This window comes from Chiloscyllium plagiosum, unplaced genomic scaffold (genome assembly GCF_037043375.1).
Source record: "Chiloscyllium plagiosum isolate Xiang-an unplaced genomic scaffold, Cpla_swu_hap1 HiC_scaffold_11, whole genome shotgun sequence".
NCBI classification, from domain to species: domain Eukaryota; kingdom Metazoa; phylum Chordata; class Chondrichthyes; order Orectolobiformes; family Hemiscylliidae; genus Chiloscyllium; species Chiloscyllium plagiosum.
The window spans coordinates 5,248,283-5,271,986 of record NW_028270149.1 but is presented as its reverse complement, the minus strand read 5'-3'; the positions used below and the strand labels follow the sequence as shown (position 1 = coordinate 5,271,986).

At 42.8% G+C, this 23,704-nt stretch overlaps 1 protein-coding gene across 1 annotated transcript in view; it reads right to left on the bottom strand.

Annotated features, from left to right (window-relative positions):
* LOC122557440 (coagulation factor IX-like) overlaps positions 1–23,276 on the bottom strand; it is a 32,305-nt gene extending 9,029 nt beyond the window's left edge. The window contains exons 1-6 of the mRNA XM_043705194.2: positions 23,139–23,276; positions 18,253–18,413; positions 16,413–16,437; positions 10,488–10,601; positions 5,603–5,737; positions 4,472–4,743 (exon numbers count right to left, since the gene is read on the bottom strand). Coding sequence (XP_043561129.2) covers positions 4,472–4,743; positions 5,603–5,737; positions 10,488–10,601; positions 16,413–16,437; positions 18,253–18,413; positions 23,139–23,205 — 774 coding nt within the window. The 5' untranslated portion in view covers positions 23,206–23,276. The remainder of the gene's footprint in view (positions 1–4,471; positions 4,744–5,602; positions 5,738–10,487; positions 10,602–16,412; positions 16,438–18,252; positions 18,414–23,138) is intronic.
* Positions 23,277–23,704: the final 428 nt, after the last annotated feature.

Here is a 23,704-nt window from a genome sequence, read left to right as displayed (position 1 = left end):
TATAAATCTTATCTCTTAAAATCCTTTCCAAAACTTTTCCTACAACAGAGGTAAGGCTCACTGGTCTATAATTACCTGGGTCATCTCTACTGCCCTTCTTGAACAAGGACACAACATTTGCAATCCTCCAGTCCTCTGGTACTAAACCTGTAGACAATGATGACTCAAATATCAATGGCAAAGGTTCTGTCATCTCCTCCCTAACCTCCCAGAGAATCCTCGGATAAATCCAATCCGGCCCAGGGGACTTGTCTACTTTCACATCTTCTAGACTTGATAACACCTCCTCCGTATTAAGCTCGATCTTTTCAAGTCCAATAGCCCGAATCTCAGTCTTCTCCTCTACAATATTCTCGTTTTCCTGAGTGAAAACCGACGAGAAATGTTCGTTTAGCACCTCTCTGATCTCCACAGGGTCCACACTCAACTTCCCACTTCTGTCTTTGATTGGCCCTATTCCTACCCTAGTCATCCTTTTATTCCTCACATGCCTATAGAAAGCTTTAGGGTTCTCCTTTATTCTGTTTGCTAAAGACTGCTCATGTCCCCTCCTTGCTCTTCTTAACTTTCTCTTTAAATCCTTCCTAGCTAATCTGTAACTCTCCATCGCCTCATCTGAACCATTTTGCCTCATCAACACATAAGCCTTCCTCTTCTGCTTAACAAAAGATACAATTTCTTTTGTAAACCACAGTTCCCTTACCGTATCACTTCCTCCCTGCCTGACAGGGACATACCTATCAAGGACACACAATATCTGTTCCATAAACTAGTTCCACATTTCCTTTGTCCCCATCCCCTGCATTTTGCTGCCCCATTCTATGCATCCTAATTCTTGCCTAATCGCATTATAATTGCCCTTGCCTCATTAATAACTCTTGCCCTGTGGCATGTACCTATCCCTTTCCATCACTAAACTAAACGTAACTGAATCATGATCACTCTCTCCAAAGTGCTCACCGACCACTAAATCAAACACCTGGCCTGGTTCATTACCAAGCACCAGATCCAGTGTGGCCTCCCCTCTTCTGAGCCCTTTTAGTTGAGTACAGAATCTCACAAAAACATCTTTAACAACAGCTCCCAACATTCAGAAGGACTCAATACCTGTACACAAATTAAAATGCTGCAGGAATTCCGCAACATAAATAGAACATTTTGGAAGTACACAAATTCTGTGGAGATGGAAATAGAGTTGGCAACCCGATATTTCCTGGATGTGCTCAGGATTAGGATGAGGTGTTAAAGAACCACGGGATGGTTATTATGTGCAAGCACTTGGCTCACCTTGGCTTTTTTTTTTAAGTTGATTCACAGAGACACGGGCACTGCCCAGAATTTCCCGATCAATGGTTTAAAGTTCATCATTTGATTCTAACTCCCAATTGTTTTATTGAATTCAAATTCCTCCATCAGCTGCAATGAGATTCTGTACTCAACTTCCCCTGACCCATTATCTGAGTCTCTGGATGAAAGGGCTAGCCACAAAATCACTTGACCATCATCTCGTCCTGACCTGGCTCCATTAGACAGTGCCAATTAGATTAGATTACATTACATTACAGTGTGGAAACAGGCCCTTCAGCCCAACAAGTCCACACCGACCCGCCGAAGCGAAACCCACCCATACCCCTACATTTACCCCTTACCTAACACTACGGGCAGTTTAGCATGGCCAATTCACCTGACCCTGCACATCTTTGGACTGTGGGAGGAAACCGGAGCACCCGGAGGAAACCCACACAGACACTGGGAGAATGTGCAAACTCCACACAGTCAGTCGCCTGAGGCGGGAATTGAACCCGGGTCTCAGGCGCTGTGAGGCAGCAGTGCTAACCACTGTGCCACAGTGCCAATCTCCTGCCTTGACCCACTATTCCCACACACAGGTGACAGTCTGCAGTCCGGAGTGAAACGCAGTGTGATCACACCACCAGGAATGTTCCCAGTTATGTGAATGGTGACTGGTGAACAATGATATCAATGGATTAGCCAATTGATTGCTATTTCATCAGGAAGCTGGCATTTTACCAGCCTCAAAGCAATGTTATGGCGCCTGGGAAATCTGCCAAAAACATCGAGGTGGCATTTCTGTGGATGACATCAGTTGGAGGGGCGGGGCTCAAGGGCGGATGAGCGGGAAGTGGAAGAGATGCGGTGGAGGGCATCGTCGACTACGTCTGGCTGGAAATTGTGGTCCTTGAAGAAGGACCGCCTCAGCTTCTGCCTGGGAACCCTCCAATCACAAGGGATGAACTCGGATTTCTCCAGTTTCCTCATTTCCCCTCCCCCCACCTTGTCTCAGTCAAATCCCTCGAACACAGCACCGCCTTCCTAACCTGCAATCATCTTCCTGACCTCTCCGCCCCCACCCCACTCCGGCCTATCACCCTCACCTTCACCTCCCTCCACCTATCGCATTTCCAAAGCCCCTCCCCCAAGTACCTCCTCCCTACCTTTTATCTTAGCCTGCTGGACAAACTTTCCTCATTCCTGAAGAAGGACTTATGCCCGAAACGTCGATTCTCCTGTTCCTTGGATGCTGCCTGACCTGCTGCGCTTTTCCAGCAACACATTTTCAGCATTAAGTGTATAAGTCCTGTTAAGATTTCCTTTCCCAAAATGATGCATCTCACATTTATCTAGATTAAATTCCATCTGCAACTCCTCAGCCCATTGGCCCAACTGATCAAGATCCCATTGCTCTCTGAGATAACCTTCTTTTCTGTCCACTACACCTCCAATTTTGGTGTCATCTGCAAACTTACTAACTGTACCTCTTATGCTCGCATCCAAATCATTTATGTAAACGACAAAAAGTAGAGGACCCAGCACCGATCCTTGTGGCATTCCACTGGTCACAGGCCTCCAGTCTGAAAAACAACCCTCCACCATCACCCTCTGTCTTCTACCTTTGAGCCAGTTCTGTATCCAAATGGCTAGTTCTCCATGTATTCTGTGAGATCTAACCTTGCTAATCAGTCTCCCATGGGAAACCTTGCTGAACGCCTTACTGAAGTCCATATAGATCACATCTACTGCTCTACCCTCATCAGTCCTCTTTGTTACTTCTTCAAAAAACTCAACCAATTAGTGAGACATGATTTCCCACGCACAAAGCCATGCTGAATATCCCAAATCAGTCCTTGCCTTTCCAAATACATGCAATTCTTGTCTTTCAGGATTCCCTCCAACAATCTCCACACCAATAATGTCAGGTTCACCAGTCTATAGTTCCCTGGCTTATCTTTACCGCCCTTCTTAAACAGTGGCACCACGTTAGCCAACCTCCAGTCATCCGACACCTCACCTGTGGCTATCGATGATACAAATATCTTAACAAGAGGCCCAGCAATCACTTTCCTAGCTTCCCTAGAGTACACCTAATCAGTTCCTGTGGATTTATCCACTTTAATGCATTTTAAGATATTCAGCATTTCCTCCTCTGTAATATGGACATTTTTCAGGATGGCACCATCTATTTCCCTCCATTCTATATCTTCCATGCCCTTCTCCACAGTAAACACTGATGCAAAATACTCGTTTATTATCTCCCCCAACTCCTACGGTTCCACACATACGCTGCCTTGCAGATCTTTGAGGGGCCCTATTCTCTCCCTAGTTACCCTTTTGTCCTTAATGTATTTATAAAATCCCTTTGGATTCTCCTTTACCCAATTTGCCAAAGCTATCTCATATCTCCTTTTTGCCCTCCTGATTTCCCTCTTAAGTATACTCATTGCTTTTATTCTCTTCTAAGGATTCACTCGATCTATCCTGTCTATACCTGACATATGCTTCCTTCTATGGGATGGGATATCTGGTCGGCATGGATGGGTTGGACCGAAGGGTCTGTTTCCATGCTGTACATCTCTCTGACTCTATGACCCCCTGCTGATCCCTCTCCCATTTGAGAGCATTCTGCACCTTCTCTGAGACATCCTTGATCCTGGCACCAGGGAGGCCACCACATTATTGTGGGTCTGGAGTCACATGTAGGGCAGACCAGGTTAGGAGGGTTACACATGAAACATTAATTCTCCACCTCCTGATGCTGCCTGGCTTGCTGTATTCTTCCAGCCTCCTGTCTGTCTAATTTGGATTCCAGCATCTGCAGTTTTTTTTAAATCTCAGACCAGTTAAGGGCGGCAGTTTCTTTCCTTAAAGGACACTGGTGAACTGGATAAGTCTTATTCCACTTTCAATCCCAGATTTTTATTGAATTCAAATTCCCCCACCTGCCATGGCAGGATTTGAAACCAGATTCCAGGATTTTACCTGGATGTCTGGATTAATCGTCTAACAATAACACCACTGCCTCCCCTAAAGGACTGCCGTCCTTCTGATCATAAGGTTCGAAGATGTTACTTAGGAGGGTGACGAAACATCTGGAAATGAACCTTCCAGCTCAGCGAGCAAACCTACATCCAGAATCATAAAGTATCTCTTTCTTTCAACATTGAGGCCCTACCTGCCAAGGACACTCTCCCCTGAGACATTCTTCACCACCAACGATCTTGGTAACATTATATTTCGCACGGTTAAGGTGGCTGTATTTAATGGCTGCTATGCTGTTATTGGTGTTGGAAGCATCCTCGCTGTTCATGCTGTGTGGAGTATCTGTTGTATTGTACAGTGATCCATTGACTGGGACAGTGCTGTTCATTTCAGAATCCGGCATTGATTTGGTAGCAAGTGATCGGACGGCATAGATTGATGCAATTTTTCCACATGCATGTTCCACTGTCAAAAAAGTAAGAAAGGAATGAACAAATGCATGATGCCATTTTTTTTGTTAGTGTAACAGTGTCTGGACATAACATCATGGAATTATTATGGAGCAGAAAGAGGCCATTCAGTCTATCATGTCTGGACTAGTTCTATCCCCAGTGCCAATCTCCTGCCTCTCCCCAAATCCTTGCACGCCATTACTATCCTAATAACCATCCAACGTCCCTCTTGGATACCACAGCTGAACCTGCCTCTGTTACATTTCCAGGTCTCCCATCTGTTTTTCCTCAGTAAAAGCAAAATCACATAAAATCACCTACAACTGGGACTCAAACAGAACAAACTGGGTGCCTTCCTGTACCAGGCCACCCCTGATTCCATGTAGGGGTTGGGAATGCATTGGGGAAACACCCTGAGGTGACTCTGTGTCACATACCTGGCCACCCTGTTCAAGCCAACAGAGAGATTTCACTGAAAAGGTCTTCGAAGGGATATTGATAGGTTCAGAGAATGAGACCAAAAAATAAGTCAGCAAACAGGTTGCAGATACTCCCTAATCAATCAGCTCGGAGATGCAATTTATGAATCATGAAATCATGAAAAATTAATATACAGATTTCCCAAATCATTAGGAAATGAAAAGGAACGTTGGTTTTTCTTTGCATGGGGAGTGGAATATGAAAGTTGGGATGTTTTGATATCATTTTACAGAGTATTGGTGAGACCACCTTTATATGAAGAAGGAATATAACCGAAAACGGGCAAGGGAAGGTAACGTGACCCTACATGGAGTGTAGGGCAGAATGGCCTGTGTCTGTGCTATCACCTCAAGGTAACTATTGAGAAAAGGATGTGATACTCCAGCTGTTACCTGCAGGAATACAGGAATGTTGATCGGTGTGGAGTTTGTAGGTTGCAGCACATGTACACCTCACTCCCCTTACTGGGTCTGCTTTGCAGAAATGATGACATTTTCCATTATCCAAACTGCACAATTTTATCGGTTCTGCAGGAGTACAAAACAATTTTTACAGTCCATTTTGGATAACTGCAAACCATAATAACTAAATTTACCAAACAACTCCCAAATAAAAACATTACCAACAAAATTCCAAATGCATCAGAACGAATGTAAATGAATATGGATTAACAATGATACTAGGAATACAAAGGTCAATTTCACTTTAAATAGTTGATATAATGAAGATATTTACCGATAAGTACCTACATTACTCCCTGCATAAATGTGGAATCTCACTGTTTTTCCAACTCTCCCTCTGATAAAGAGAATCTTTCATTTCCCATCCAATTGATTGGGCTCTTGAGTCTCATTCACTGGCATCTGTGTTGTATTTGAGGTTCCCCCATATGTCTATCAGTCAGAGTTCTTGTGGTACAGTAATAATGTCCCTACCTTTAAACTAGGATCCCTGGTTTCAAGTCCCACCTGCTCCAAAGTTGTGTCAAAATGACCCTGACCAGGTTGATTAGGAAAATATTGACAATTAAAACTGACAAGACGCACAACTATAGAGCCCCCTGCATTCAGATTGCACAAGTTCCAATGGTACAGATTTCCAGAGGTTATCCAGAATGGATAGAGAATTGGCTGGTTGGCTCAATCAGAGAGTATGTGTAAATGGGTCTTAGGTCAGATGTCAAAAAGTGTGGCTCTGGAAAAGCAGGAGCATCCTGAGGAGCAGGAGAATCGCGTTTCAGGCATAAGCCCTTTATCAGAAATGTGGGGGGGTGGGAATGGAGCTGAGGAATGGATAGGAGGGTGGGGGTGGGAGGGGTGGAAGGTAGCTGGGAAGACGATAGGTAGATGTAAGTTGGGGGTGATAGTGATAGCTTGGAGGGGAGGGTGGAGCGGATAGATGGAAGGAAGATGGAGGGGTAGGACAGTCCATGAGTTGGGCGGTTATATCTGGGATGAAGTGGAGGGAGGGGAAATAAAGAAACTGGTGAAGTCGACATTGATGCCATGTAGTTGGTCAGATGTGATGAGTAGAATTCCGCTGGGATAAGAATGGTTTACAATTTCCACCAATGACTTTGATGCAGGGAGTAAATTTGTGACAGCTAAATTCACAGGCAACACCAAAATTGGTAAGGAATTATATTTCCTCCAATAACTTACATCATCTGTTTCTGATTGTGATGAGGAAAGTGAATGTACTATCACCAAGTTCGTGGATGATACAAAAATAAGTGGAAAGGCAAGTGGTGAAAATGACACAAAGAATTTGCAGAGGGACAAATGACCATAGTTCTATTAATTTTAGAATAGGTTTGGAGAGGGACAAAACTGGTCCACGGGTTCAGGTTCTAAATTGGGACAAGGCAAGTTTTAATGGACAAGAGCTAGCAGGGATTGATTGGAGTTGTTCATTCACAGGCAAAGGGACCTCTTGCAAGTGGGAGGCCTTTAAAAATGAGATAGCTAGAGTTCAAGGTCTCTATGTTCCTAATGGGTTGGGACAAGGTTGGCAAGAATAGGGAACTCTGGATGACAAGAGATATTGAGGCTCTGACCAGAAATAAAAGGAGATATGGCTCAGGTACAGGCAGCTGGGATCAAGGGAATTCCTGGAGATACAGAGGGAATACAGGAATTTACTGAAGAAGAAAATCAGGAAGGCCAAAAGAGGGTACAAGGTAGCATTGGCTGAGAAGATTAGGGCGAATCCAAAGTAGCTTTCTTTATGTATATTAAAGGAAAATAAATAACTAGAGAGAGAATAAAACCTCTCAAGGATCAATGTGGCCATGTATACGTAGAACCACAGGAGATAGGTGAGGTCCTCAATGAACATTTCTCCTCTGTGTTTACCATGGAGAAAGACATGGGAACTTGGGGAAGTTAGTGATCATATCTTAGAGACAACCCATATCACAATGGAGGTGGTGTTGGATGTATTAGAATGTCCTGACCAGATATATCCAAAAACACTTCAGGAGGCTTGAGAAAAAATTGCCAGGGCCCTGGCTGATATTTTTGCATCATCGTTAGCCACAGGTGAGGTCCCAAAGATTGGAGGGTAGTGAATGTTGTGCCCTTATTCAAGAAGGGCTGCAAAGAAAAACTTGGGAACTATAGACAGAAAACCCAGTAATCTGTTGGGTAAATTATTTGAGAAGATTCTGAGGATGATGAAGGCAGGGTGGTGGAGATAAGGCAGGAACAGGATACTGATTAAGGATGATCAGCCATGATCATATTGAATGGTTGTGCAGGCTTGAAGGGCAGAATGGCCTACTCCTGCACCTATTGTCTATTGTCATAGACGCAGTCTATATGGATTCCAGTAAGGCCTTTGATGAGGTTTCACATGATAGGCTACTCTGCAAGGTTAGATCACATGGAATCCAGTGGGAAAAGGGCAAATTGGATATATAATTGGTTTGATGGTAGGAGCAGAGGGTAATAGTCGAATGATGATTGTCCGGCTGGAGGCCTGTGACTAGTGGAGTGCCTCAGGGGTCGGTGCTGGGCCCAGTGCTGTTTGTCATCTATATCAATGATGTGGATGAGAATGACCACGGCATGATTAGTAAGTTTGCAGATGACGCTAAAATAAGTGGCATTGTAGACAGTGAGGAGGATTATCAAAAATTGCAGCAGGACCTTGATCAGCTGGGGAAGTGGGCCAAAAAATGGCAAAGTTTAATATAGGTAAGTCAAATCAAGGTGGGAGTGAATGGTGAATGGTAGGGCCTTAAGGAGTGTAGTGGAACCAGGGAGTGCAGGTACACGGTTCTTTGAAAGTGGAGTCCCAGGTAGACAGGGCAGTGAAGAAGGCTTTTGGCACACTGGCCTTCATCAGTATAAATTGAGTATAGATGTTGGGAAGTTATGTTACAGTTACACAGGACATTGGTGAAGCTCCACTTGGAGTATTGTGTTCGGTTTTGGTCACCTTGCTATAGGAAAGATGTTATTAAACTGGAAAGAGTGCAGAACAAATTTACAAGGATGTTGCCTGGACTCAAACGTCTGAATTATAGGGAGAGGTTGGACAAGCTAGGATGTTTTTCTTTTGAGCGTAGGAGACTGAGAGGGGATCCTATAGAGATGTATAATGTCATGAGACGCATGGATATGGTAAATGCACTCAGTCTTTTTCCCAGGGTTGGTGAATCGAGGACTAGAGGGCATCAGGTTAAGGTTAGAGGGGCAAGAATAAAGGGAACCTGAGGGGCAACTATTTTACACAGAGGGTGGTACGCATATGGAATGAGCTGCCAGTGGAAATGGTTGAGGCAGTACATAACATTTAAAAGGCATTTGGAGAAATACATTAACAGGAAAGGATTAGAAGGATATGGGCCAAGTGTAGGGAAATGGAGTTAGCGTGCATGGACATTTTGGTCGGCATGGACCAGTTTGGGCCAAAGGCCCTGTAGTACTCTATGACTCTATCGCTCCATATCACAGAGCTAATTCCTTTTTTTCTAAAAGATGTTCCTTGGCTCAAGGATGCTCTGTTCTTGATTTTTTTCAGAGGGGTAATAAACCGGGCAGGGCTCCAATCAGTCTGGCTTGGTACAGAGATGAAAAGTATTTTGAGAGGCCTTTTGTTTAAAGGTAAACAGATGAGACTTCAGGCCAAAGTGGTCATGTTTTAGAAGTGACCTGTATAATGAAAGGGGAGTGGTCAGCTCATTAGTTGGGCTGAGCAGTTTTAGTTCAGTCTGAACTGGGAAGTTCAACAGGGAGCTGTGTGGAAACTCGTTCTCTTTTCTGCCCTTCAACTTCAACCTGCGAGCATATGTTCCACTTACACTGGGTTTTAAAGAGAGTGTGCTTATTGGGACTGTTGTGTACATTCAGAACAGCATAATTAGGTCTAGGTAGATAGGTTGAGTTCTGTAGGGGTTCTTTATTCTGTTCTTTGTGTTTCATGGTGTAATTTTGTAAATAAATTTTTGTCTGTTTTAAAATCTAGTAGTCAACCTTGCTATCTTACTCGGGTAATGTTGACTGTACACTTACTGAAACAAATTTCAAAGTTATGGTCTGGGACTGCCTGCTTAAGAATGTTTTGAGTGACCTGGCCTAGTCCATAACTAAGCAAGTGGACAAAGAATTGGCAGAGTGAATTTAAGTGGGAAATTGTGAGGTTATGCATTTTAGTGGAAGAATAGAGGAGCAGGATATTATTTAAATGGAGAAAGACTGCAGAAAGCTACAGAATAAAGGGTGTGTGAGTTTTGATACATAAACCACAAAATGCTGATAACCAAGTTCAGTTGGTAATAGGGAAGGCAAATGGAGTGTGGGCCTTTATTTCAATGGGAATAGATTATGGAAACAGGGAGTTTGGGTTTAAACTGTACAATGCACTGGGCAGACCACAGCTGGAATACAGTGAACAATTTTGAGCCCTTTATCTAAGGAAAGATATCCTGGCATCGGAAACAGTGCAGAGCAGGTACACTAGGCTGAGGGGAGATGTTGAGTCGGTTCTGAGAGTGATTTAAATAAAAGAGAATTACCAGGTTTCTTGGATACTACATTTGATTGCTTTGATGTCAAAGGCAGTTTCAGTCCAATATAACTACTGTGTTCCCACATTATTGCCATAAAGTGTACACTTCAAAGTGCACTTCATTGGTTTTAATGTGTTTTGAGATATTCAGAGGCTGGGAATTTACTAGTGAAACACAAGTCATCCTTCACGTTCACCAGCATGGCCTACTGCACAGGAGTGGGCTGTGCTCACTCAGGATATGACCCTGCTTGCTTCCCTTACCGATTTCACAGTTCTTGCCTTGAAAGCCTGGTTGACACCAACAGACATAGGAATTGATACCATCCTTACACTCTGCTCCATTTTGGCAAGGATTAGAGTCACACTGATTTCCATCTGAAAATGAACCACAGTTACTTCATTACACAGTGTGACCTAATCCAGATCTCCAACTATAAGAACTCACAGTGTTCTTAACCTTGTGAAATATCATATGTAGAATTTAAGACCAAAAAACATTAACACTGATTCCAAATCCATTTAAACTCCCCATTTACTTGGATCATTACTATTTAACCCTAATGTGACTAAGGTTATGAATGATTTTACTGTAAATGATTGAGCTTTAGAAGAGTCTTAAAATGCATTACCGGACTGCAGAGGTAGTCAGATAGCTCAGTTGGTTAGATGGGTGGTTGGAAGACAGAGTAAATGTCAACACCATGGGCTCAATTCCTGCACTAGCTAAGGTATCTCTTCTGAACCTCATCCTGTCCTTGAGGTGTGTTGAGCCTTGGGTTAAACCACCACCAGTGCTCCTCTCCTGCTCTCTGAAATAAGAGAGCAGCCCTATAGTCCAGTAAGACTCCAGCAACTTCACCCTTACCTTTTTATTATGCCAAGGTCAGGTCACCAAGAGAGTATCTTGTGATACTGAGCACAGCCTAACATCAGCGAGAAGACTGTGAGGACTGCAGATGCTGGAGATCAGAATTGACAGTGTGTTGCCGGAAAAGCACAGCAGGTCAGGCAGCATCTGAGGAGCAGGAGAGTCGATGTTTCAGGCACAAGTCCTTCATCATGAAGGGCTCCGGCCCTAAACGTCGATTTTCCTGGTCCTCGGACACTGCCTGACCTGCTGTGCTTTTCCAGCACCACATTCTCAAAACAGCCTAACATCAGTGAACAGAGAGGGACTGGAGAAACTTGAGTTTAACAAAGATAAGGGGCTCACAGGAACAGGTAGAAAGTGATGCAGGAGATGTGGATTCAGGCATTCTCTTCAAACCGAACTCTAAAATGCGGACAAGAGATCACACTTCAAACTAGCAAAAGGAAAATTTAAAACAAATATCTCCTGGAATTTAGGAATTCTGGTAGCTTCCTCAGATGAAATCTTAATATATCTTAACATTCACATCAACATTGGCAAGGTTAATGTCAACACACATTTCCTTCTGTTGAGACATTTTGGCAATGAAGAGTTTGAAGGACTATTATTATAGGCTCATCCTGAGCAAGAAGAACAAGCACTATTGAAAGTCTTGTGAAAAAACTTGTATGAATATTTCTAAAATGCACTTCACTTGAATGTGAGCCCTGATGAACTGGTTAAATAAAACAAGGGATGAATGCGGATTTCTCCAGTTTCCTCATTTCCCCTCCCCCCACCTTATCTCAGTCCCAACCCTCGGACTCAGCACCACCTTCTTGACCTGCAATCTTCTTCCTGACCTCTCCGCCCCCACCCCCACTCCGGCCTATCACCCTCACCTTAACCTCCTTCCACCTATCGCATTCCCAACGCCCCTCCCTCAAGTCCCTCCTCCCTACCTTTTATCTTAGCCTGCTTGGCACACTCTCCTCATTCCTGAAGAAGGGCTTATGCCCGAAACGTCGATTCTCCAGATTTGATGCTGCCTGACCTGCTGCGCTTTTCCAGCACCACATTTTTCAGCTCTGATAAATCCAGTTATTAAATTGTAGAACAATGTAGCCCATCATGCTTTTGCTGACGAACAGTCACCTAATTAGAAAAGCACGATGGCTCAGTGGTTAGCACTGCTGCCTCACAGTATCAGAGACCTGGGTTTGATTCTAGCCTTGGGCGATGCTCGGTGTGGAGTTTGAACATTCTCCCCATGTCTGCGCGGGTATACTCTGGGTGCTCTGGTTTCTTCCCACAGTCCAAAGATGTGCAGGTTTGGTGGATTAGCCATGAAAAATGCAAGGTTACAGGAATGGGGTGTGTCTGGGAGGGAAGCTTCAGATGGGTCCACATTCCTGATGAAGAGCATATGCCCGAAATGTTGACTCTCCTGCTCCTCGGATGCTGCCTGACCTGCTGTGCTTTATCTGCACCACATTTGTTTGACTGTTAATCCAGAGACCCAGGTAATATTCGGGGGGACCTGGGTTCAAATCCCACCACAGCAGTTGGTGGAATTTGTGTTCACTAAAAATCCGCAATTGAGAATCTAATGATGACCATGAATCAGAAAAACCCATCTGGGTCACTCATGTCCTTCAGGGAAGGAAACTGCCATCCTTACCTGGTCTGGCTGATAGGTGACTCCAGACCCACAGCAATGTGGTTCACTCTTAACTGCCCCCTGAGCAATTAGGGATGGACAACAGTTGCTTGTCTGGTCAGCGATGCCTTCGTCCCATGAATGAATTTTTTTTTAAACCCAGTTATCAGCCAAATGAACCTTCACTGCACTCCCTGTATGGCGGCTATATCCTCTATTCGGTATGGAGACCAAAACTGCACACAATATTCCAGGTATGGTCTTACCAAGGCCCTGCAAACTGCAAACTGCAGACACCCTTACTTCGGAACTCAAATCCTCTTCCAATGATAGCCAATGTACCATCTGTCTTTCTCGTTACTTGCTGCACCTGTCTGTCTACTTTCATTGACACCCAGACCCCTTTTATCCCCATTTCCCAATAGGTCACCAGTTAAATGAAATGCTTCTTTTCTGATTTTCACACTGAAGAGTAGAACTTAATAACTAGCCACATTGTGCTATCTCTGCCATTTGTTGGCCCTGTCACTTGTCTAACTCACCTGGAAACTTCCTTGCATTCTCCCCCCTCTCGCAATCCTGCTCAGTTTTGTGTCAGCAACAAACTTGTAAATGCTTCACTCAGTTCCCTCATCCGGTTATTTCAAGATCATGTATAGCTGGGTCCCATTGCAACACCCAGTACCCAGTGTCAGCCACATGCAAAAACACCCATTTCTTCCCACTCTGCTTTCTGTCTGTGAGCCAATTCTCAAACCATGCCAAAATATCATCCCCAATCCTTTGTGTTGTCATCCCATTAATGTTTTTAATGTTCTGTTATCGTATCTTTTATAATAGTTTCCAGTATTTTTCCTACTCCTGCTGTTTGGCTGATCGGTCTGGCATTCTCTGTTTTTCTTGGAGTGAAGCTACATTACAATTAATGAAAACTGCTTCGGAGTCAATAACATTTTGGAAGATGACCACCAATACATCCAATAGTTCCAGGGTCACTTCCTTTAGTAGCTGGGATGTAGATTCTGGATTAGTGGTGCTGGAAGAGCACAGCAGTTCAGGCAGCATCTGAGGAGCAGTAAAATCGACATTTCGGACAAAAGCCCTTCATCATGAATGGGATGTAGATTGTCAGGCTCTGGGGATTGAATTGAATTGAATTGAATTGATTGTCATGTGTACCGAGGCACAGTGAAAAGCTTTGTCTTGTGAACAATACAGGCAGATCAGAGTTAAATAGCGGAGATAAGTAAATAATAGGTAAACAGCAGTAAAACAAAAAACACAGGTACAGGCGAATGTTAAGAGTTTGTGAGTCCATTCAGTATTCTAACAACAGTAGGGTAGAAACTGTTTCAAAACCAGCTGGTGTGTGTGTTCAGGCTTCTGTACCTTCTCCCCGATGGTAGAGGTTGTAGAAAAACATTGCCAGAGTGGGATGGATCTTTGAGAATGCTGGCAGTCTTTCCTTGACAGCGGACCTGGTAGATGGATTCTACAGGTGGGAGGTTGGCCTTTGTGATTGTCCGGGCCGAGTTCACCACTCTCTGTAACTGTCTCCAATCTTGAATGGTACAGTTGACGTATCAGTTAGTGATACATCCAGACAGAATGCTCTTGATGGCACACCCACAAAGGTTGGCAGGGTATTCGCCATCACGCCAAATTTCCTCAGCTGCCTGAGAAAGAAGAGACGTTGTTGGGCCTTTGTAACCATTGTCCACCTTTAACCACATCAATTTCCTCAGAACTGTTTTCTTCCTATACTGATAGCCTTCAGCTTGACTCCTCACTAGGCCCCTGGTTGCCTAACATTTCCGGGAGGTTACTCGTGTTCTGACTTTGCGAAGTCAGAACCAAAGTATGTGTTCAATTATTCTGCAATTCCTTTGTTTCCCATTTTCCCCTCCACAGCTTCTTACTTTATCTTTATTAATCTTCCTCTCGTCACAAGTCCATTGAAGATTTTGCAGACAGTTTCTGCACTCACTGCAATCTTTATACGTTTACCCCCTTGATCAAAATAGCTTTCTTTTTTTTTAGCATTTGCTGAACACTAAAATGCTGTCAGTCCTCAGGTTTGCTGCATTTTCTGGTAATTTTGTATGTTTCATCTTTGAATCTAATATTTTCTTTTGTCTGCCATGATTGAACCACCTTTCCTCACACATTTTTGTGCCAGACAGGAATGAATAATTGTTGTAAATTCACACACACATTCTTTAAATCAAAACCACTGCTTGTCCACTGCCAATCCATCATTGCCAATTTGCGCCTCATATCTTTGTACTTTACTTAGATTCAGGACTCTTTTTCCCCAAATTGCTTCAAATCTAGTTACAGAGCAATCTGTCATTGCAAACAGATCTACTTCATTTATTAAATCGTAGAATCACACAGATATACAGCACGGAAACAGGCCCCTTGGTCCAACTTGTCCGTGGTGACCAGATATCCTAAATTAATCTAGTCCCATTAGTCAGCATTTGGTCCATATCTCTCTAAGCTTTTCCTCTTCACATCCCCATCCAGATGACTTTTAATATTGTCTTTGTACCAGCCTCCAAACTCCGATGTCCAGAGGTACTTGAAATCAGACAGCAGAGGCAGTAGCTGTGAAGGTTCATTGCTGGCTCAGACAGCAGTGGAGGATTCTTTCTCTGTTGATTCACTTCCTACCTGCTGGTCACTGCCTTTGTCTGCCTTCCTCCTTTTTTAAAAGAGCTGTAGTGCTGACATTTTTTCCCCAAAGTTCCAAAACAATGCAACAGCTTATAAAACAGTAATTACTGCTCCGAGAATGTGAGGAAATCACCTCCAACCCTGAAAATACCTCAAAAAAGGTGCAGCTCTTAACAGCCACAATTTTTTCCTGACCTCTATCTTAGATTGCCGTACAACCATTCTCATTTATAATTTACTTCACAGATTTATTAACGTTTAAACGAAAGCTTTGATTTGGTTGAAGAAATAGTTTTAGGTAAACTTGCAACATTCCCAATTCAGGAAGACATTCAGGCCTAAATCTTATTTGTTTACCTGATTTTGCTTCAGAATGCCGTGTTGATGTGTAATTTCATGTATATCATTGCTCAGAACAGGAAAAAATTGACAATTGTTGAAGTTAGTTCCTTTTTCTGCTGGATGTTTATCTCTTTAGTTAATTAAAAGTTAACAGAGAAACAAAAAGAATAGGACCGTCAGAAGTCCATTCGGCCCTTCGAGCCTGCCCACTATTCACTGTGAACATGGCTGATCATCAAACTCAGTCCTGCTTTCACCCTTTGATCCCTTTAGCCACAAGAACTGTATATAATTCCTTCTTTGAAACAGTCAATGTTCTGGCCTCAGAGAGTTCCATAGGCTCACCACCATCTGGGTGAAGACATTTCTCCTCATCTAAGTCCTAAATGGTCCACCCTGTATCCTTACTGTGACACCTGGTTCAGGACTCCCTGGTTATTGCCTTTCTGTGTTTACCCTGGCTGGTCCTCTTCGAATTTGATAGATTTCTATGAGATCACCCCCTTATTCCTCTGAAGTCTAATGAATATAGGCCTAACCGATCCAGTTTCCATATGTCCATCCTGTCATCCCAGGAATCAGTCTGGTTCATTTAAAGAGTTACATAGTTAAAGTTAAATACTAAACATTAAAAAGGTTGTTAAAAATATCTTACCCAAGTAATTATTCCAAAATTCAGCCTGGAAAAGAAATTGAAAATTATATGGATACATATGTCACATGTATAAATAACTCAGATGCTGATATGCAGTTGTCAGAAATGATAATATTAAGTTTATGAACCAGAAACATTCCGCTGCATGTGAATTGTCCCATCATTTCCCAGGACAGTCTAAAAATTTAACGTATCCTAAATACTTCACAAAGAAGTGACCAGGCAATGAGCAGAAGTTGTCAGCAAGATTCATTCCAGTATTATGAGAATTAATTAGATGAGCACTTGAAATGCTGTGGTGTATAAATTCTGGAAAATAGGATAAGAATAGGTTGATGCTTGGTGTCCAATCCAGACTTGATGAGCCAAAACAAATCGATGTGATGGAAGCATAATTAATAGTATAGGCTTGACAAGACTTTTGAGAACATAATTCTTTGAAAGTGGCATCACAGGTAGACAGGGTGGTTAAGAAGGTGTTTGGCACGCTTGCCTTCATTGCTCAGATCTTTGAATGTAGGAATTGGGACGCCATGTTGAGGTTGTACAGGATATTATTAAACTGGGACGGCACAGAAAAAGATTTTTTTTAGGTTATTGCATGGACTGGAAGGTTTGAGATATAAAAATACACTGGATAGGCTGGGATAGGCTGGTACTTCTTTCATTGGAGCAAAGGAGGCTGAGGTGTGACCTTATAGAGATTTATAAAATTATGCAGGGCACTGATAAGGTAAATAGCCTTTTCCTGAAGGCGGGGAGTTCAAAACAAGGGGACATATGTTTAAGGTGGAGAGGAGAAAGATTTAAAAAGGACATAAGGGGCAACGTTTTTACAAAGGGTGTGTGTGGAAGGTACTGTCAGAGGAAGTGTTACAGTTACAATATTTAAAAAACCTTTGGATAACTACATGAACAGGAAAGGTTTGGAGGGATATGGGCCGAGTGCAGGCAGGTGGGGCTAGTTTAGTTTGGGAATATGGTCAGCCTGGGCTGGTTGAATGGAAGGGTCTGATTCCGTGCTGTATGACTCTATCACTGTATGACTATGACTCAGTATAAGGATGTAGCATTTAGGGAATGGTCTCAGAAGTGCACGGAAGGGCTGATGATGCAAGGGAAAGGTAGGCTTGAAGATTAGGGGCAATGGAGCTGATGGAGGTGTAGGGGCACAGTGAATGGGGGGGATTGGGATGCGTAGACACCCATGGATTGGAAGGAGAGGAGGATTACGTGTCTGTGACAAGGATAGAAATTGCAGGAAAAACCCAGCTGGTCTGGCAGCATCTGTAGAGAGAAGTCAGAGATAACGTTTCTGGTTGGTGACTCTTCCTCAAAACAATAGGTGGGGATAGAGCTCAAAGAGAGAGAGAGGGATCTCTGTGGGCTCAATCCCCACATCGTTTACTCCTTACTCCCTCCCCACACCCTCTCTTCTGCATATAAATCACCATTTTCTGAGCTACTATTGATTCTGAGGAAGCGTTACCAGACCCGAAACGTTAGCTCTGATTTCTCTCCACAGATACTGCCAGACCTGCTGAAGTTTTGCAGCAATTTCTGTTTTTGTTTCAGATTTACAGCATCCGCAGCTCTTTCAGTTTTTATTATGTATTTGAGAGTTGGAAGTTGGCTTGAGATCATCAAAGAAGTGAAACAGGAATGAAGATATTGAGAAAAACTCCTGCACCAATTCTCAACATTTATCTTAATCTCTGTTCCGATATATTCTATCACCATGAATGAATATTAGTGGAGTAATTTTAACAATAATATTTTAACACACAGGTTTTGCTTTGTATCATTTGTTACAATTCACTCATGGTTCTGTAAACATTACCGTGGATTCTTTGTTTTCAAATATTTCCCGTGCCTCTTCAAAAGAGCATCTTTCCTCAATGCACTCTCTTTCTAAGTTATCTGGTTTCATTTCTTCAAAAACGCTGTTGGCTCGTTTCTGCCTCTGCAAGACATTGTTGGCATTTTGGCTTTGGAGAAAAACTGAAAGGAATGAAAAGGACAATAGGAGGTTAAACTGAATATCAGAGAACATTTGGGGTATTGCGTCCATTTCCCAGCACCCTACCCAGGAAGGACGTTAAATTCCTGGAGTGTGTAAGAAGGAGATTTCTTAGAATGATGCAAGGAATTAGATATTTCCGATACAAGGAAAGATTAGAGAAATTGAGCTTATTCTCCTTGGAACACAGAAGATTAAGTAGTGACCTTATTGAAGTTTTCAAAAATTGTGAACAATTTTGACAGGGGAAAGAGGATATTCTGTTTCCACTAGTTAGTATGTCAGTAACTAGGGGTCACAACATCAAACTTGGCAGTGAGAGAATTCAGAGTGATTCTTTACTCAGAGTTGTTTGGATTTGGAATGTGCTGCCTGGGGAGAATGGGGGAGGGGGATTCCACAGGAGGTTCCAAAAGAGAGATGGATGTATATTTGAAAGTGATGAAGTTAGAGGGCTATGGAAATAGGGCTGGAGAGTGGGACTGGGGCTGGCTGGGTCGGTCACTCAGGAACCAGGACAGACAGGATGGTTGAATGTGAAAGGATCCATATTGGTTCATAGAGTGGGGAGAGACAACAGAGAATAATTGGCACAATAGTAAAGGTGATGTTACTCCCAGAAAGGACACTGGGTGTTAGAGATGAGAAGTGCACCAGAAAGTATAAGTTAAAAAGGTGGAAATATGGAGTCTGTCCATCTGAAGAGGACAGATGGGCTAATACTCTGGATGAGGAGTCTGCAACGGGAACAGTAATCCATTTTTTTTCCAAACCATTTCAGAGATTGCGGGTCCTGTTACACAGTTTCAGTTGCATTTGTCCCTTTCATCTCCTGTATCCCTCTATGTACGCTTGTCAGTCTCTTCTGGATTTCTGAACCATCCATCCCTTCTATTACTGCTATACTTTTACATAGCTGTTATTTATTTAGCTTTGGTTTAGTGGTATTCCTAACAGTTTCTGAAACTCATGGATTTCAACCCCAGGCTTGGATATAAATTAGGCCAATGCTGAGGGACTGCTACATTGTCAGAGGTGCCCTCCTTTGGATGACGTGTTAAATTGTGATTGTCCTTTGAAAGATCCCATGACACTATTTAAAGAGTAAGGGTCAGTGTTCAGGCTATCATTTGTCCCTCAGTATAAATCAAACAGATGATCTTTTCGCTTGTCTCTCTTTGTAGACCCATGATTCCATGCATGATACCAGTGAGTATTCTGCTCGTGAGGTGATAAATAAAGACGCCTTCTTTCTTTTCTCATTATTTCCTCATTCCCCAGGACGTTCCATGTTGGCCCCAATGTTCCTAATGCCTGTCCTTCCCGTGCCCAGTTATTTCTTTTACCTTGATCCTGTATATGGCTTTGCCCTCAGTCAGGGCCTGCACCCAGGCACTGAGCGCCAGGGTAGCATGGTGGCCTAGTGGTTAGCATTGCTGCCTCACAGCGCCAGGGACCCGGGTTCGATTCCAGCCTTGGGTGACTGTGTGGTGTTTGCACATTCTCCCCCTGTCTGTGTGGGTTTCCTCTGGGTGCTCTGGTCTCCTCCCACAATCCAAAGATGTGCAGGTTAGGTTAATTGGCCATGCTAAATTGCCCATAGTGTTAGGTGCATTAGTCAGGGGTAAACATAGGGAAATGAGTCAAGGTGAGTTACTCTCCAGAGGGTGGGTGTGGACTTGTTGGGTTGAAGGCCCTGTTTCCACACTGTAGGGAATCTAATCTAATCCAGTTTCCTTGTGACAGCCGTGCTCTGATTCACAGTGCTGCCTGAACAAAGCATCGGAAATCTGCACAATGTCACACTCAGCCAACACGGGACTGGAGCAGCTTCAATAGCTCCTCAGTGCACGTCCTTAGCATAGCACAGCCTCAGAATGTTCTGTGATTCGATGTTGTTAAATTTAGTGAATTATCAAATAGGTTTTGAAGTTTTGTGCATCATATTATAGAGTTATAGAGTCATACAGCATGGAAACAGACCTTTCAGTCCAACTGGTCCATGCCAACCTCGTTCTCAAACTCGACCAGCCCTGCCTGCCTGTGCTCGGCCCACATCCCTCCAAACCTTTCCTATTCATGAACTTATCCAAGTGTCTTTTAAAAGTGGCAACTGTACCTGCATCCATTACTTTCAGTGGCAGTTCATTCCACACACGAACCACCCTCTGTGTAAAAACGTTGCCCCTCCGGTCCTTTTAAATCTTTCTTGTCTCACCTTAAAAATATGCCCCTAGTTTTGACCTCCCCCGCCCTGGGGAAAGACGCTTGTCATTCATCTTATCTATGCCCCTCATGATTTTATAAACCTCAACTCTCAACTCCTACACTCCAGTGAAAAATGGCCCAGTCTCTCCAGTCTGCTTTTAGATCTGAAATCTTCAATTCCCAGCAACATTTTTGAAATGTAAACTCTTTATCTATCTCCAAATATGTTGCCACCGTGATGTATATTTCCTGCATTTTCCGTTGATACTGAGTGAAATGCTATTCTAGTGCAAAGTTAAATGTCACCTGTTAAGTGTCAATTGGGTTTGTAAACAAACAAGAAACTACACCAAAGGTACACTCTGTTGCTAAAAATATCAATTGTTCTTGGATTAACCTGCTGAATTATTGTCCATACGGTTTTTGAAATCCAGCCATACATTCATTATGATTATAGCTGTTATAATGAAAAATGCCCCACTATGTTGTTTGAAACTGACTGAGCAGAATGGTCTCCCGTTTCCATTTCAGAGCAAGGTGTCTGTCTGGATGGAAAGGAGCAGGTCCAGATATTAATATCAACTTTCAAAGACTGCTTTAACAGCCAGCAAAGTCAATTGATTTAAATCCTGGTACAAAATATGATAGCAGAGGCTGAGAGAACATTTTCTTATATTTTGTAATGTATCACGATTGTTTTGCTGATTAGAAAGTTACTGCACTGTATGGTGACAACTACACAAGAATGGTCAGTAAGAATCAACTTATCTTTAAAGGACAGATCCCTCTGACAAATCAATGCATTAAAACACATTGACATTATAATACAGCATCAAATAGTGGCCTTTGAAGCAGTTCCTAGCTCCTATCTCCCCCAGTGAGGCCACGAACTCACAAAGCAAGTGTGTTTTCTTCTGAGTTTACATAATCCAAGACAGCACAGAGAACAGTATGTGGGAGAAAATACATTTGCCTGTGGTCCTTACTATGAGAACCTTGCCCCAGAAGTAGGACATGTATATTTTATACTCAAGGTCTTTCCCATCCGTCAAAAGGTGAATGGAGAAGGTGGTGGGCCTGGAGAGGCAGAGGGAAATTGTTATTTTCAGGAAATGAGAACAAGGTTCATCAGTTTGTCTCTCTGATGGGAGACAAACATCTACTTCATGGAAGAGGCTTCAGTTTAATCAGCATTTCCATTCGGCCGTGAGTTAGAAAGATAGTTACAGTGGAGCAAATAAAGCTGGCAACAGCCTCGAGAGATTTACGATATGACGCTTTCTGAGAAATATAAGGCCAAAGGACAAACAATCCAAAGATTCTAAAATCCAAATTTACTAAATGTGAAAGTTAGAACATTTGCATCAGTGAAAGTGGTCACGATGCTGTTGTTAAATTCTTTATTAGTTCACAGTATCCTTTCCAGAAGGAAATCTCTCTGGTCTCAGTCTATGTGTGTCTCCAGTTTGTTAACAAAATGGTTAATCCGTAATGTCCCTCTGAAGTGGTTCACAAAGCTATTTTGCTTTGGTCGTCAATTAACACTTCCATCAAGAAGGACAAGGGCAGCAGATCCATGGGAACACCACCCCCTGCAAGTTCCATTCCAAGCCACTCACCATCCTGACTTGGGAAATATATCACTGTTCCTGCTCTGTCACTGGGTTAAAATCCTAGAATTCCCTCCCTAGGAACATTGTGGCTTTTCCTACACTAAACGAACTGCAGCACTTTGAAAAGGCAGCTTACCACCACCTTCCCAAGGGCAACAAGGGATTGGTGATAACTGCTGGCCTATCCAGCCATGCCCACCTCACATCACTGCCAAAAAATAAAGTTGTATCGAACAGTGGCAACAGATTAACTTCAGCTTTGTCAGTTACAACCAACATCTACAAATATGCCACCCTCCCAAGACTCTGGCACACTGAATTCTAATCCATCACAAGTTTATTCTATCCAGAACCAACGCTTGCTATCTAAGAATTTGGGGTGGGCCAGTTAGGACTGAGATGGGGAGAAATGCCTTTACCCAGAGAGTGAGGAGCCTGTGGAATTCACTACTACAGAAAGCGGTTTAGGCCAAAACATTGAATGTTTTCAAGGAGTTAGGTCTGGTTCTTAAGGATAGGGGGATCAAAATTGTAGGACAAAAACAGGATAATCAGCTCTGACTGTATTGAATAGTGGAGCAGGCTTGAAGGGTCGAAGGGCCTACTCCTGCTCATATGTTCGCTGTTTTTATGTTCCTAATCTGTAACTGTAGCACCCACCCTTCAGTGGAGAATCACACTGTTCTAATGTAGTCCCCTGTCGAGGGGAAGACATAAGGAGAAAATAATTTAGGAAATGGTGGATCAGAAAGCATGTAGTACCCTGGGTCAGCAAGTAATGTGAAAGGTTTTAAAACAAAACTCCTTCCGGAAAATCCTGAAGTCTATGTTGCTTTTGATTGAATTTTAATTTCCGCTAAAGAAGTCAATTGAAAATATACATACCTTCGCCATGACTGAACTTGAAGAGCCCGAGAAGACTAACAATTAATAACAACTCAATTTCTGCCATTATTGTCTGTTAGGAAATAGAAATTCAATGGATGAACTAATTGATGGAAAGGAGCCCTCAGTTGTTCAATGATTAGCCACAGAGTCCATGTACTGGACGATGTTTTGTTGACAGTATGACCTACTCAATGACCGAGGTCAAATCCAGATCTCCTGACAGCTGTGCTCAAACTTAGAAAATTCAACATGCTATCTCAGGGAGCAACCTCAGCCTCAAGATTTGGCAAATTATTGGCTTGTTTTGTCACCCTTCAACCATTGTTTGTCTTTATGTAGAATTAGAATTATCTATAAAATTATAACAGACAGAACTATCTGTTTACAAAGCTAATCGGGTATTTGTTAAATCAATGTAAACATGCCAGTTTTATTCGAATCTTTATTAACCAAAACTCAAATACTTCTGCCTCATCTACACATCATTCCCTTGCTACAAATAAAATATTTTAACCACTTGGTCTTAGATTAACTCCAAAATTTCGGAAACAGATATGATTAGA